At 29.2% G+C, this 16,319-nt stretch overlaps 2 protein-coding genes across 2 annotated transcripts; both read left to right on the forward strand.

Annotated features, from left to right (window-relative positions):
- Positions 1–927: 927 nt before the first annotated feature.
- LOC114174580 (uncharacterized) lies at positions 928–4,586 on the forward strand. Its single transcript, XM_085669947.1, has 3 exons — positions 928–3,627; positions 3,738–4,103; positions 4,389–4,586. Exons 1-3 carry the CDS (start codon positions 936–938, stop codon positions 4,400–4,402), a joined length of 3,072 nt encoding a protein of 1,023 aa, XP_085526073.1. The 5' UTR covers positions 928–935; the 3' UTR covers positions 4,403–4,586.
- Positions 4,587–11,134: 6,548 nt separating this feature from the next.
- LOC114173127 (uncharacterized) lies at positions 11,135–14,849 on the forward strand. The gene is made up of 3 exons (XM_028057355.2): positions 11,135–13,836; positions 13,947–14,314; positions 14,607–14,849. The coding sequence occupies exons 1-3, from the start codon at positions 11,139–11,141 to the stop codon at positions 14,622–14,624; spliced, it is 3,084 nt and encodes a 1,027-aa protein (XP_027913156.2). The 5' UTR covers positions 11,135–11,138; the 3' UTR covers positions 14,625–14,849.
- Positions 14,850–16,319: the final 1,470 nt, after the last annotated feature.

The following is a 16,319-nucleotide window of genomic DNA, read 5'->3' on the forward strand; positions in this document are numbered from 1 at the left end:
GGATAGCTTCGAACGACTCAACGACAGTGGGGGCGGAACCCTAGTAGAAGGTGTGTGGTGGCTGCAGCTCAAAGTAAGGACCAAGGTTCTGAAAGCGTAGGGTACCCTAAGTTTTAGGGCAGACTTAAGGGTATATGTGTTGGGCCGGCCTTAGGCCCACTTAGGGGCAGCCCACTAACCTTTAGGGCTGAAAACAAAAAAAAGAACAAATAAAATGGACCTTACAACAGTGATGAATACTGGAGTATGCTTGTGTATTCTTAATTTTACTAAAATTATTACTAAGTATCTGAATAAAATATTATTTTATTCTTTTATTTTATATATTTGAATTTGTTGTCTGTTGCTAAACTTGAATGTATAAATACATAATTTGATTTGCCTGACCTATCTGAAATTAAGTTTTAACAAAAAGCTCAATTAATTTTTAACACTTTAATTATTTTTAAAAGTAAACTAGTAATTGTTATTTTTAAATATTCTTAACATAAATTTACTTTTGTAGATAGATTTTACATCAAGTAAGTTCTTTAAATACAAATATACGAAAAATAGACCTTAATATGATTACAGTTTCTTAACAAAATGACTCTTTTGAAACTAATTATCTGAAAGGTTTTATAATTTCATTCAATAATTTCTTTTACCGACTTAATATAAAATAGTAAATAAGTAAACTATGATACCCCATCAATGTATGTGAAATTTAAATTAAACGAGTTAATTTTTTTTTTTTTCATTTTAAAAAAGTTGCAACCCATAATTTGGGGCAAAACTTTTGTGATATAGCACAAATACAGTTTACTTGGTCTTTATTGTTGACTGGTTATTGACTTGACCAAGAAAACATGCCACCACATTCAATTACCAAATTCTATATAACTTTCCTAAGAACAGAGACACCATCATCTACTAGCTTCCACTTCCTAAACAAAATGAAGTTTTTTTCTCTCACATTGCTTCCATTTTGGTCTATACTCATTCATCTTTTCTCCCTCTTTATATTGAAATCACTGTTTACTCCAAACATGACTGTCTTTGCATTAGGAAATGAGACCGATCATTTTGCGTTGCTGAAGTTCAAGGAATCCATATCCAGTGATCCAAATAGAATCTTGTTTTCTTGGAATACATCTACACACTTCTGTAACTGGCATGGAATCACGTGCAATTCTATGCTTCAAAGAGTTACAGAGTTGAATTTGATAGGATACAAGTTGAAGGGATTCATATCTCCACACATAGGCAATCTATCTCACATGACAACTTTCAACATTGGAAACAACAACTTCTACGGAGAAATCCCCCAAGAATTAGGTAAGTTGTCAAAACTCCAATACCTTTCTGTTAATAACTCATTGTTGGTAGGAAAATTTCCCTCAAACTTGACTGCTTGTACTGACCTCAAAATCTTGCACCTAAATGGCAACAATCTGACTGGTGAAATACCAGTGGAAATTGTCTTACTTCAGAAGCTTCAAAAACTGTTCCTTTTCAAGAACAAATTTTCTGGAAGAATCCCATCCTTCATGGGCAACCTTTCATCGTTAACCCATCTCTCCTTAGGTTCTAACAACTTTAAGGGACACATTCCACAAGAAATTTGTCATCTCAAACGTTTGACATTTCTAGGATTATCTATCAACAAATTGACAGGAGCATTTCCTTCTTGTTTTTATAATATGTCATCTCTTAATACAGTCTCTGTGACCCTAAATCAACTTAACGGCTCTTTGCCATCCAACATGTTCCACACCCTCTCCAATCTCCAAGTACTTTATATTGGTGGGAATCAATTCTCAGGACCAATACCATCTTCCATAACCAATACATCCAACCTTTCATTAATTGATCTGAATAGCAACAATTTTTTCGGGCAAGTTCCGAGTTTGGGGAAGCAAATACTTCTACGATATCTAAATTTTGCTATAAACAATCTAGGTGACAATTCACCAAATGATTTGGAGTTTTTAAAATCATTGACAAACTGTAGCAAGTTGCAAATTTTGTCTTTGTCTAAAAATAATTTTGGAGGTCGTTTGCCAAATTCTTTGGGCAATTTATCCACCCAACTTAGGGAATTGTATCTCGGGGGCAACCATATATCAGGAAATATTCCAGCCAAATGCGGAAATCTAAGTGACTTAATTCTTTTTACAATGGAACAAAACCTCATTGATGGAGTTATTCCAACAACTTTTCAGAAGCTACATAAGTTGCAAGTGTTGGATTTAAGAGGAAACAAATTGTCAAGCTTAGGAACCTTCATAGGCAATCTCAGTCGACTGTATTATTTAGACGTGGCAGAAAACATTTTAGAAGGAAGTATTCCTCCAAGTCTTGGAAATTGCCAAGATTTGCAACATTTAGACCTTTCCCAGAACAACCTCACGGGAACCATACCATTGCAGGTTTTTAATCTTTCATCTCTAGCTACTGTATTTTCATTATCACAAAACTTGTTGAGTGGTAATATACCAGAAGAAGTGGGCAACCTGAAAAATCTCAACTTGCTATATCTGTTTGAGAATCATCTGTCTGGTCACATTCCAGAAACTATTGGAGAATGCATAATGTTGGAGCAACTCTATTTGCATGGGAATTCTCTACAAGGAAGCATCCCATCTTCTTTGGTATCACTCAGAAATCTTCAAAGGTTAGACCTCTCGCGAAACCTCTTGTCTGGATCAATTCCTAGAGTTATGCAAAGCATTTCTTTGTTGCAATATTTCAATGTATCATTTAACATGTTGGATGGCGAGGTACCAACTAAAGGCATATTTAGTAATGCAAGTGGGATAATTGTGACTGGAAATAGTAAGCTTTGTGGAGGTATTTCAAAGCTGCATCTACCATTATGTCCTGTCAAAGCCACCAAACAAGCAAAGCATCACTCACTCCGATTAATTGCAATTATAGTAAGTGTAGTTGCTTCTCTTCTCATATTGTTGGTTATTCTAACAATCTACTGGATGAGGAAAAGGAGTAATAAACCATCTTTGGATTCACCCACAATAGACCAACTGCCTAAAGTTTCATACCAAAGCCTATACAATGGAACAAATGGGTTCTCAACTTCAAACTTGATCGGATCTGGAAGCTTTAGCTCTGTATACAAAGGAACTCTTGAGCAAGAAGACAAGATTGTTGCCATAAAGGTCCTAAACCTTCAAAAGAAAGGAGCTGACAAAAGTTTCATTGTTGAATGCAATGCACTTAAAAATATTAGACACAGAAATCTGGTTCCGACTTTGACATGTTGTTCTAGCACAGATTACAAAGGTCAAGAATTCAAAGCTATAATTTTTGAGTATATGACAAATGGAAGCTTAGAACAGTGGATTCATCCTGGTCCACCAAGTGCACGACACATGAGAAGATTGAGCCTTCATCAACGATTAAACATCACAATTGATGTTGCCTCTGCATTGCATTATCTTCACAATGAGTGTGAACAATTGATCATTCACTGTGATATAAAACCAAGCAATATTCTTCTTAATGATAGCATGGTTGCACATGTGGGTGATTTTGGTATAGCAAGACTTTTGTCAACTTTCAATCACACCACTTCTGGGCAAACAAGTACAAATGGAATAAAGGGTACAGTTGGCTATGCTCCTCCAGGTATTGTTTTCAGATTTTAATCATTATTGTTTCTCTAAATTTTCACTTTGTTTTTGTCTACTTGTTATTTATCAGTATGATCTATTGACAATTTTATGTATATATTGTAGAGTATGGAGAGAGGTACAAGGTGTCAACTTACGGTGACGTGTATAGTTTTGGAATTCTTATATTGGAAATGCTTACTGGAAGAAGACCTACGGATGAAATGTTTAAAGATGGTCAAAATCTTCGTAACTTCGTTGCAGTTTCAATTCCTAATAATGTTTTGCAGATTTTGGATCCAAGAATAATTTCAGAGTATGAAGCAACTGCAGTGGAGGAAAACTGTTGTAATCTTAATGCAGAGGCTGAAAAGTGTGTAGTTTCGCTTTTCAGAATTGGACTTGCTTGCTGTGTGGAATCACCAAAAGAAAGAATGGATTTGGTTGACGTTATCAGAGAGCTGAATCAAATCACCAAGGTTTCTTTTACCGGTGAGTAAAAGAGTTATACTAAACTTTCCCCCTATTGGACACAAAATAGTTATTACATTAAAAAATAATTATGTGTTTCAGTAAAATAATTATGATCTCCTTTTATAAATGATTTGGCAAGTAGAATGAAGTTTTCCTTTTCAAAATTAGTTATAAACTTAAATTAGTTTTACATTTTTAGTATATAAATAACTTTAATTTTCTTCCATTACCATCTTATCATAGATGAAGAGAAAATTTAAAAATATCTAACACTTTAAATTTAATGAAATTCTTGGACTTCAGGGGATGACTCTTGAATTAGAGATGAAATCAAATTCTGCATGATGATGGAAACAGAGATTGCTGGATAACTGCAAATAAAGTTAAACCGAGGGCAATATTGTTATCTAACTTTCCAGAGTTTTTGTATTTATCTAAATAAATCAATTCATTATCAATGCAACATTATTATGGACTTTAACAAATACAATGTTCCATGCACTCAATGTACTTATTGTGATTTTATATTTTTATTTCCTACATGACTCGTGATTTTTCAAACTATTGGAATTCTTAATAGGAAATAGGCTTAATTATTAATTTAGTCTTTTAATTTGTTGTTTTGATTCATTTTGATCCTTTATTATTTTTTAGTTCAATTTATATTTTTAATTTTTTTAAAAAGTTCAATTTAATCATCTTATTATTTTAATTCAATTTAATCTTTTTTATTTTTTAAAACAATCCAATGACCAAATTAGTAATTAAGCTTAATTACAATTTATATGTATATGTTAAAATAATTTTTTTGAATTTATATATCAAATCACTCCATACTTTCTTCTCTTCTAAGAGTCTTTCTCTTAGCATTTTGACATTACATTCCTTGAATTTTATATTGTCTGTGTGTACCAATTTTTTCATTCTCATTTATGTTTAATATGTTTCTTCTTTCTATTTCTATTGATGTTGTTTTTATTCTGTTTTGGATTTGTATTAGAATTAGAAATGCGTTTTTTTTGCCTAATTTTGTTTTTCGATACTTTTCAATTTATGAGTTTCTAAAGTTGTTTTGAATTTTTTTTACAAAACTATTAATTAGATTAGGGTTCAGTGTTTATTTATTAAGCTAAGAATTTACAATCAAAATATATATGAATTGATGAAGCTATTGAACAATTAAGAGGTATTCTTTCATTTTTTGAAAAGTACTCATGTAGGATTAACTTGATTCCTTTTAAGATTAAGAATATGGTGAGAGTTGATTAAGAAAGCCTAGTGAGCAAATGGATTTGAAAATGCATTTATTTTTGTCAAGGAAATTTCGTATGAAATGAATATAGAACCTAAGTTTTATGAAAAACATATTAGACGCAAAAAGAAAATGAGAATGTTAAGAATGAAATTGTAAAATCTCTTCAAGAATCATTTAGAATTGATTACTTTTTATATACTACCACACTTCTAAATAAATTTGAACAATTTAAAATATATGAAGATATTTTTTGGTTTTTTATTTAATGTTAAAAAATTAAAGTTGCTAGATTGCATATTTTTGAGAAAAAAAATGCTTAAACCTTGAAAAATCTTTAAAATATGATAATTTATTTGATATTGATGAATTTAATTTATTTTCAAAATTAAATATTTTAAAAGAAATTATAGGTTTGAAAAATGATAAACCAATTGACATTCTTAATCATATAAAAAGAATAAATTATTTTTCAAATGCATATATAGCATATAAAATAATGTTAACAATTTTAATGTCACTTGCTTCCGAAAGGAGTTTCTCAAAGTTAAAGATAATAAAAACTTATTTAAAATTAGACATGTTTCAAGAAACATTAAATTGATTTGCCTTATAATCTACTGAAAAAAAATGTTAAACCTAATAAAAATAAATTTTAAATGAAAATTCTTATTTTTTAAGTTTGTTTTAGACCTTCCAAACACTTAAACCGCCCACCCACACCCACCCACACACACACACACACGCATACACAGACACCCACGCACGCACACACATACACATATGATGCTCACTTCCCATTGGTCTCATCGACCTTTTACATATCCCTCATGGTATTGCAGATATGGATTGTAGATCCGCAATCAATCCATCATGTGTAATGATTAATACTAGTAGTATATATTCATAACAAACAAAAGCAAAATGATTACCTTTCTTAGCCAATTCTTAAATTTTGGACAACTTTTTTTTCATATGTCTCTTCCTTTTATAGAAGAAATACTTGGACTTCTTCTTTACAATCGACTTAGTAGACATTTTTCCCTTTCGATTAACCTAATTCTTTTTATTAAGAGAAGTAATCAAGTTCATCATTTTACCTGCCTCCATTACCAAAATTTCTTCTTAATAGATCACTTATTCTTATATGTGTTATGATAAATTTTAAAAGAAACTTACTAATGAGATAAAGTACACAAAATATAATGTACTAGGAAGAAATCTGAAATGGTCAGAGGCGGATCATCATGGGTGCAGGGAGGGGCCTTGGCCCCCCAAAAATTTTGAAAATTTTTTTATATAGATATTTTGATTTTTTTATTATAAATATTAGGTATTTTGATTTTATTTTGTTTTAAATATTTTATTTCTTTTATAAACATAATAACTAATACTAATAAATAATAAAATATAAAATCAAATATAATAAAGAATAAAGATTAAAAAGATTTATCAAGATATTTTTTATTATTTGTTTTCATCATAGATTGTGTTTTTCATAAATTGTTTTCATATTTCATTCTCATTTGGTTTCTTTTGTTTCTGAAAAGAAAAAGATCTATTATTTCTTCTCTTATTTCTCCTTTATTCTCTTCCATCTTCGGGGAAGAAAAGAAGAAAGTAATTCTTTCGTCTCATTTGATAGTGAAATATTAATTCAATAATTTATTTAATGAGCCTATTTTATATGTCTAATGTCTATGTCTTGAATTTCTTACAAATTGTTTTCATCTTCCATTCTTACCTATTTTCTTTTCTTTCGGAAGAGAAAAAGATTAATTATTTTTGCTTTCATCTCTCAACTGTTCTCTTCCATTCGAATAAATAAAGAAGAAGGTAATTCTCTTTTGTCTCACTTGATAGTGAAATATTAGTTTAATAATTTATTTAATGAGCCTCTTTTATATTAATTTTTTATTTTATCAACATAGAAGAAAAAATGATTGTACTGTGTGTTTTATAATTGAATTTTAAATGTGGTTTGATTATCATCGAATTTTCTTTTGGTATTTATGTCTCTCAATTTTTTATTAGATTATGATAAATCATTTTTTAGTATTATTTTTTTAAATAGGTATATTGATGAAGAATAAAGGAATAGATTATTTAAATAGGTATATTGATAAATCATTTTTGGTATTTATGCCTCTCAATTTTCTTCGTATACTTCATTTTTTATTGTGTGAGTGACAATAATGAAATGTATAAATTTTGGATGTATTATTTGGGCACCCCCAACAATGTTGGTCAAGATCCGCCACTGGAAATGATAACCTCCAAGGCTTTCAGTTGAGCCATAATGTTGCTTATGTGCACTCCTTTAATCTCGATGAACTTTAAGGATTAAAATTGCATGATAAAAGTGTTGGTAAGACATTTATCCATCAATATTCTTTAGTAAATATTTTACATTGTCATGTTGATCAAGAGAACCCCCGATTCTAAAAAAAACTTATGGTTCTTGTGAACTTTTCAAATAGACAATTTGACTTCTCTCTCTTTTCATAAAAATCAACAACATCTTCGATGCTTGTCTCAATAATAAGAGATGGTTATGGTTTTCTAATAGCATAATCAATGTCCATCTAATCCAACGGAGAAGAACTATTTTCTTCCAAAACTTATAATCACCCTCTTTTAGTTTGGGAATAGCACAATTGATACTAAAGATATTCATAGAGTAAGAAATTACAAATTCTTAAAATGGTCATCATAATTTGATACTATAACAAATATCATGTTTTACCAATGCACATGTTTTAATCAATAAATGTAGTGATATAGATCTTATATGTGCGTTAAAATCATACACAATTAAAATCATTATAAACAAATTATAAAACTATAACTATGTTCTTTCTTTTCGATTGTTGTTAACAATTTAAGAAGTTTAATCAAATATTTCATCTTAATCAATCAAATAAACGTAAGAAAATTCATATGGATAACTTTCATCGTATCATATATAATTAATGATAAATATTAATCAATCAAGATGTTGTTGCTATTATCAGATTCATTAAAATTATATTCAGCACTCAAACACTTACAAATAAATATTTGCGTCAATATCATTTGAAATAAAAAATAAACGGTCATATTCATATGTAAAACTTTAAATACACAACTTAATATCTATAATCTATACTAAGCCCAACACTATATATAGTCCAGATAACACAATGTTTGAAAATTTAATTCCCAAAAAATTGATACAAGAATCGAACCCACAACAGAAGCAAGACTTACTACACAATAAACACATGATAAAATATTTATTTCGCATGCATAAAAAACAAAGTATACGCTCTTTATTATTTTAATAAAAGAAAGGTTGTGGTTTGATTCATTTTCGTTTTAAAAATAACTACATTCATTGTCCAAAATGTTGTCGTTGCCACAAAGAAGAGGAAAATGCTCTGCATTGCACGAGTACACAGCGTAGATCTCATACTCTTTGTAGCAATTACATCAAGTAAGTTCTTTAAATACAAATATATAATAAATATGGACCTTAATATGATTACGTTTTTGTTTTGAAATTAATTATCTGAAAGGTTGTATTATTTTGATTCAACAAGTTTTTTTACCAACTTAATACTTGGTAGTATATAAGTAAACTATATAACTTACCTAAGAACAGAGACAGCATCATCTACTAGCTTCCACTTCTTAACCAAAATGAAGTATTTTTCTCGTACACTACTTACATTTTTGGTCTAATTCATCTTTTTTTTTTTCCTCTTTACACTAAAAGTATTATGATTTATTCCATACATGACTGTCTTTTATATTTATTAAGAATTTAAATATGAGTCTAAATCTCACATTGAAAAAGTTAAACACCATATAAATATGAAGACCCATAAATCCTCTCTCAAAATTCAACAGTGGTATCAGCACCTGATTCATGCGGTAACCAGCTTAGACTAGATCTGATAGTGGGTCACATAAACGTGTCCCTCCAAACTTTTGTAAAATTAAAAAAAAAAAATAGCTTACACATGATTAATGATTAATGTATCAATGTTTTCTCATATAATTTATCCAAATTCTTATTTTGAATTCTAAGAAATCTATTTCAAATTTTTTTCTTTTAATAGTGTTTGTAAAAAATTGTCCATAGTATATGAAAAAACTTTTCAAAACCAACCCAAATGCAATACTAGACATCAAAATCAATAATTAAGTGAAAAGAACTTGATTATTTGATTTAATAAAAATGTAATACAAGTTATTAGTATTTCTTTCATGTTTTACACATTATAATATATTTCTATATTTTTTTATAACCATATTTTATTTTACTTCATCTTACATTTATTTATACTTTTTTTTTCATTTTCATATATTTTTTTTTCATTTTTCCAATACTTAAATTCAAAAGTCTGTGGAACAAGACTTTATTTTATTTGTTCGTTTTTTTTATGGGTGAGTTGACCGACTACTACCCCACCAGCACCTCTCATTTTCCATGTATTGTCACTCTCATGTAATCTAAGCCACCTATTTAAAAAATAAAAAATGAAAAATAAATAAATTCAATTTAATTATCGTGTTCATCACGGTATTATTTAATCATTATGTGTTTTTAAAAAAAATAAAAATGTTAAATATTAATTTTGAATGAGAATTGAAATTAATTTTTTTCTGAAATTTTGAATTAATTTAGTTCTCAAATTTAAAAATGTGTAAAGTTAATTATTTTAATTAAACTATGTTAAAGTTCATTTATTTTTAGAAAATATTTTGAAATGTCAAATAAATTTAAGTTGCTGAAAAAATAGATTGAATTAAAATTTTAAAAAATAATTAATTTCAATTCTTTTAAAATTTTATGAAAAAATAAAAAATAAAAATATATTTAATCCATATAAAAATTATGTTAAATTTTGATATAATTTAATATTATGTAAATCAAATTTATTAGATTTGCAACTGCATTATACATTTCCATTTTTAAGTTAAAAAAAAAAAAAAGCATATACAAACTAATACTACGTGAGTAGAAAAATTAGTTATTTCTTAATTATACTTTAATTTTTTGGTCTAAATAAACTTAATATTCCATAAAAATATACTTGGCTCAAAAAATTCAAGTATTACACTTTGTCGTCAACTTTATTGTCAACTCGACTTAAGATACTAGACTTTTCATGAGAATAATGACATATAAGCGTAACTAATCAACCATTTTGTATATATCATTAATTTATTATTATTATTATTGTTATTATTGTTATCCACCTATTTCAAAAAAAAAAAATTCAATGTAGTTATCGTAATCATCACTGTGTTATTTAATTATTATGGGTCTTTTTTTAAAAATAAAAATTATGCTAAACCTTTGAGATGAGTCAATATTATGTGAATCAAATTTATCAAATTTGCAACTGCATTAGACATTTCCATTTTTAACTTAAAAAAAAGGCATATACAAACTAATACTCTGCGAGCAGAAAAATTAGTTATTTCTTAATTAAAATTTTAATTTTTTTTTGTCAAAATAAACTTAATATTCCATAAAAATATACTTGAGCTCATAAAATTGGTATTTCACTTTGTCGTCAACTCTTTATCGTCAAGTCGACTTAAGATACTAGACTTTTCAAAAAAATATTAAAGACGGGTAAACGTACTAATCAACCATCTTATATACATAATTAATTTTATTATTATTATTATTATTATTATTATTATTGACATCACAAGGGAAAATGCTACCACATTCAATTACGAAAGTCTATATAACTTAGCTAACAGAGAAACCATCATCTACTAGCTTCCACTTCCTAAACAAAATGAAGTTTTTTTCTCTCACATTGCTTCCATTTTGGTCTATACTCATTCATCTTTTCTCTCTCTTCATATTGAAATCACTATGGTTTACTCCACACATGACTGTCTTTGCATCAAAAAATGAAACCGATCATTTTGCGTTGCTGAAGTTCAAGGAATCCATATCCAGTGATCCAAATAGAATCTTGTTTTCATGGAATACTTCTACACACTTCTGTAACTGGCATGGAATCACGTGCAATTCTATGCTTCAAAGAGTTACAGAGTTGAATTTGATAGGATACAATTTGAAGGGATTCATATCTCCACACATAGGCAATCTATCTCACATGACATATTTCAACATTGAAAACAACAGCTTCTACGGAGAAATCCCCCCAGAAATAGGTAAGTTGTCAAAACTCCAATACCTTTCTGTTGCAACTAACTCATTGTTGGAAGGAAAATTTCCTTCAAACCTTACCTCTTGCACTGACCTCAAAATATTGTTCCTAAACGGTAACAGCTTGACTGGTAAAATACCAGTCGAAATTGTCTCACTTCAGAAACTTCAACAATTGTACCTCTACAAGAACAATTTTTCTGGAAGAATCCCATCCTTCATGGGGAATCTTTCATCCTTAACCGATCTCTCTTTAGGTTCTAACAACTTTAATGGAAACATTCCACAAGAAATTTGTCGTCTCAAACGTTTGACATTTCTATCATTAGTTATCAACAAATTGACAGGAGCATTTCCTTCTTGTTTTTATAATATGTCATCTCTTATTGGATTCGCTGTGACCGTAAATCAACTTAACGGCTCTTTGCCATCCAACATGTTCCACACCCTCTCCAATCTCCAAGTACTTGAAATTGGTGCGAATCAATTCTCAGGACCAATCCCATCTTCCATAACAAATGCATCCATCCTTTCAATACTTTATATGATTGATAACAATTTTTATGGCCATGTTCCAAGTATGGGGAAGCAAATACATCTTAAATATCTAAACTTAGGTGAAAACAATCTAGGTGAAAATTTACCCAACGATTTGGAGTTTTTAAAATCATTGACAAACTGTAGCGAGTTGCAAATTTTGTCTTTGGCTTACAATAATTTTGGAGGTCGTTTGCCAAATTCTTTGGGCAATTTATCCACCAAACTCAGTGAATTCTATATCGGGGGCAATCAAATATCAGGAGATATTCCAGCCACATGTGGAAATCTAATTGGCTTAATTCTTTTTACAATGGAACAAAATCTCCTTCATGGAATTATTCCAACAACTTTTGCAAAGCTACAGAAGTTGCAACTATTGGTCTTAAGAGGAAACAAATTGTCAAGCTTAGGAACCTTCATAGGCAACCTCAGTCGACTCTATAAATTGGACGTGGCAGAAAACATGTTAGAAGGAAGTATTCCTCCAAGTCTAGGAAATTGCCAATCTTTGCAACATTTAGACCTTTCCCAGAACAATCTCACGGGAACCATACCATTGCAGGTTTTCAATCTTTCATATCTAACTAATGCATTCTCATTGTCACAAAACTTGTTGAGTGGTAATATACCAGAAGAAGTGGGCAACCTCAAAAATCTCAACTTGCTATATTTGTTTGAGAATCGTCTCTCTGGTCACATTCCTGAAACTATTGGAGAATGCATAATGTTGCAGGAGCTCTATTTGGAAGGGAATTCTCTACAAGGAAGCATCCCTTCTTCTTTGGCATCACTCAGAGGTCTTCAAAGGTTAGACCTCTCACGAAACCTCTTGTCTGGATCAATTCCTAGTGTTCTGCAGAGCATTTCTTTGTTACAATATTTCAATATATCATTTAACATGCTGGATGGTGAGGTACCAACTAAAGGCATATTCAGTAATGCAAGTGGGATAATTGTTACTGGAAATAGTAAGCTTTGTGGAGGTATTTCAAAGCTGCATCTACCATTATGTCCTGTCAAAGCCACCAAAAAAGCAAAGCATCACTCACTCCGATTAATAGCAATTATAGTAAGTGTAGTTGCTTCTCTTCTCATATTGTTGGTTATTCTAACAATCTACTGGATGAGGAAAAGGAGTAATAAACCATCTTTGGATTCACCAACAATAGACCAACTGCCTAAAGTTTCATACCAAAGCCTATACAATGGAACAAATGGGTTCTCATCTTCAAACTTGATCGGATCTGGAAGCTTTAGCTCTGTGTATAAAGGAACTCTTGAGCAAGAAGACAAGATTGTTGCCATAAAGGTCCTAAACCTTCAAAAGAAAGGAGCTGACAAAAGTTTCATTCTTGAATGCAATGCACTTAAAAATATTAGACACAGAAATCTGGTTCCGACTTTGACATGTTGCTCTAGCACAGATTACAAAGGTCAAGAATTCAAAGCTATAATTTTTGAGTATATGACAAATGGAAGCTTAGAACAGTGGATTCATCCTGGTCCACCAAGTGCACGACACATGAGAAGATTGAGCCTTCATCAACGATTAAACATCACAATTGATGTTGCCTCTGCATTGCATTATCTGCACAATGAGTGTGAACAATTGATCATTCACTGTGATATAAAACCAAGCAATGTTCTTCTGAATGATAGCATGGTTGCACATGTGGGTGATTTTGGTATATCAAGACTTTTGTCAACTTTCAATCACACCACTTCTGGGCAAACAAGTACAAATGGAATAAAGGGTACAGTTGGCTATGCTCCTCCAGGTATTGTTTTCAGATTTTAATCGTTATTGTTTCTCTAAATTTTCACTTTGTTTTTGTCTACTTGTTATTTATCAATGTTATTTATTGACAATTTTCTGTATATATGTTAGAGTATGGAGAGAGGTACAAGGTGTCAACTTACGGTGACGTGTATAGTTTTGGAATTCTTATATTGGAAATGCTTACTGGAAGAAGACCTACGGATGAAATGTTTAAAGATGGTCAAAATCTTCGTAACTTCGTTGCAGTTTCAATTCCTAATAATCTTTTGCAGATTTTGGACCGAAGAATCATTTCAGAATATGAAACAACTGCAGTGGAGGGAAACTGTTGTAATCTTAATCCAGAGGCTGAAAAGTGTGGAGTTTCGCTTCTCAGAATTGGACTTGCTTGCTCTGTGGAATCACCGAAAGAAAGAATGAATTTGGTTGACGTTATCAGAGAGCTTAATCAAATTACTAGGGTTTCTTCTTTACTGGTGAGAAAAAGAGCTATGCTAAACTCTCCCCGTACAATTGCTGGACAAAAAAATAGTTATTACATGAAAATAATAATTTTTCGTTTCAAAAAAATAATTATGATATCTTTTTATAAATAATTTCGCAAGTAGAATAAAGTTTTCCTTTTCAAAATTCGTTATAAGCTTAAATAAGTTGTACATTTTTAGTATACAACTAACTTTTTTTTTCTTCCATTACCATCTTATCATATATGAAAATAAAATTTAAAAATATATAATTCTACAAATTTAATGAAATTATTGGTTTCAGGAGATGACAATCGAGTAGGATTAAAGTTGAAATCAAATTCTGCATGATTATGGAAACAGAGATTGGTGGACAATTGCGAATAAAGTTAACCGAGGGCAATATTATTGTTATCTAACTTTCCAGAGTTTTTGTATTTATCTAAATAAATCAATTCATTATCAATGCAACATTATGATGGACTTTAACAAGTACAATGTTCCATGCACTCAATGTACTTATTGTATTTTATATTTTTATTTCCTACATGAGTCGTGATTTTTCAAACTACTGGAACTCCCATAATAAAGAATAATTAAGAATGTAATGATAACATGTGTACCATAAACTCAACGTGAACTTCCTGAACCGAAACTAAAGTTTCCGAAAATAATTTTCAGTAAGAGGAGTGAATGATTGATTTGTGAAAAAAATAATCTCAAAATTATTATTGTATTCCAAAGTTAAATTCTGCAAAATAATAGGATGGACGGAAGAAAATATAAGACGCGGAAGTAACTGTACTGTAGTGGTGCCATTCTTGTTAGTTTTAGTGAACTTTACGTTATATATATATATATATATATGGGAAGTGATTGGTTAACAAAGTTTTTTAACAAAGTTTTTTAACAAAGTTTTTGAAAAATTACCAATTTAAGTAAAAAAGTATTATTTTATTATTTTATTTTGGTTAAAAAATAAAATGATAATTTATTTTAATTCCATTTATAGTACTTTGTCAATTTTGTCAAAATATTATTTTCCATATATATATATATATATATATATATATATATATATATATATATTATGGTACGTGCTGACACATTAATTTATTAAGCTGTAATAAGTATAAGTAGAATTTTCATTAACCATACTAACGAACACACAAATATGATAACGTCTATTTATTTGTATTTTTTAATTTTTAAAAAAGTTTGAGTTAAAATTAATAAAGAGTATATAATTAAATTTTAAAATAATTGTTAAATATTATTTAGAAAACTAAAATATATACACAATTTTTTTTAAATAATTGTTAAAGATAAAAGAAAATTTTAAAATAATGATTAAAAAAATATTTTTAAAATAACAATTAAAGTTAAACTATTTAAAAAAAATTATTTTTTAAAATAATAATTAAAGATAAAAGCGAAAATATAAAATATAAATATAAAAAGGGGAATTCTCTTTGTTATAGATTATTGTACTTATTTATAGAGGCTAGACTAATTATTTTGGACAGTTATTTTCACGTCAATTTCCGCTAATATTACTTTGACACACATTATAATTTGGGATGACAAAAATATCTGTGTCCGCAGATATTTGCGGATAAAATTCACGGCGGATAATTACTATCTGCGGATAACAGGTAGCAGGTATTTTAATATCTGTTTATAAAAATGTCGGGTAGGGGTATCATATTATCCGTACCCGCGGATACCCGTTACCCGTAAAAAATTAAAATTAAAATTTAATTTATATTTTATTAAGTTAAATTTAATTAAAATGAAAATTAACAATATATTTTATTATGTCAAATTTAATTATAATTAAAATTAAAATTTAATTTAATTTATATTTTATTTTTATAATTTTATATTAAAAAATTTATAAAATATATATATTTTAAAATATTTGTGGGTATCGAGTATCCACGGGTATCCGCGGATTTTAAAAATATTCGTGGATATTATTTAAGTGGATACCCGACAAATAAACAGACAGATAGCA

The sequence above is a fragment of the Vigna unguiculata genome, chromosome 2, assembly GCF_037176805.1.
Source record: "Vigna unguiculata cultivar grain cowpea cultivar isolate G323 ecotype 2 chromosome 2, ASM3717680v1, whole genome shotgun sequence".
Classification (NCBI taxonomy): domain Eukaryota; kingdom Viridiplantae; phylum Streptophyta; class Magnoliopsida; order Fabales; family Fabaceae; genus Vigna; species Vigna unguiculata.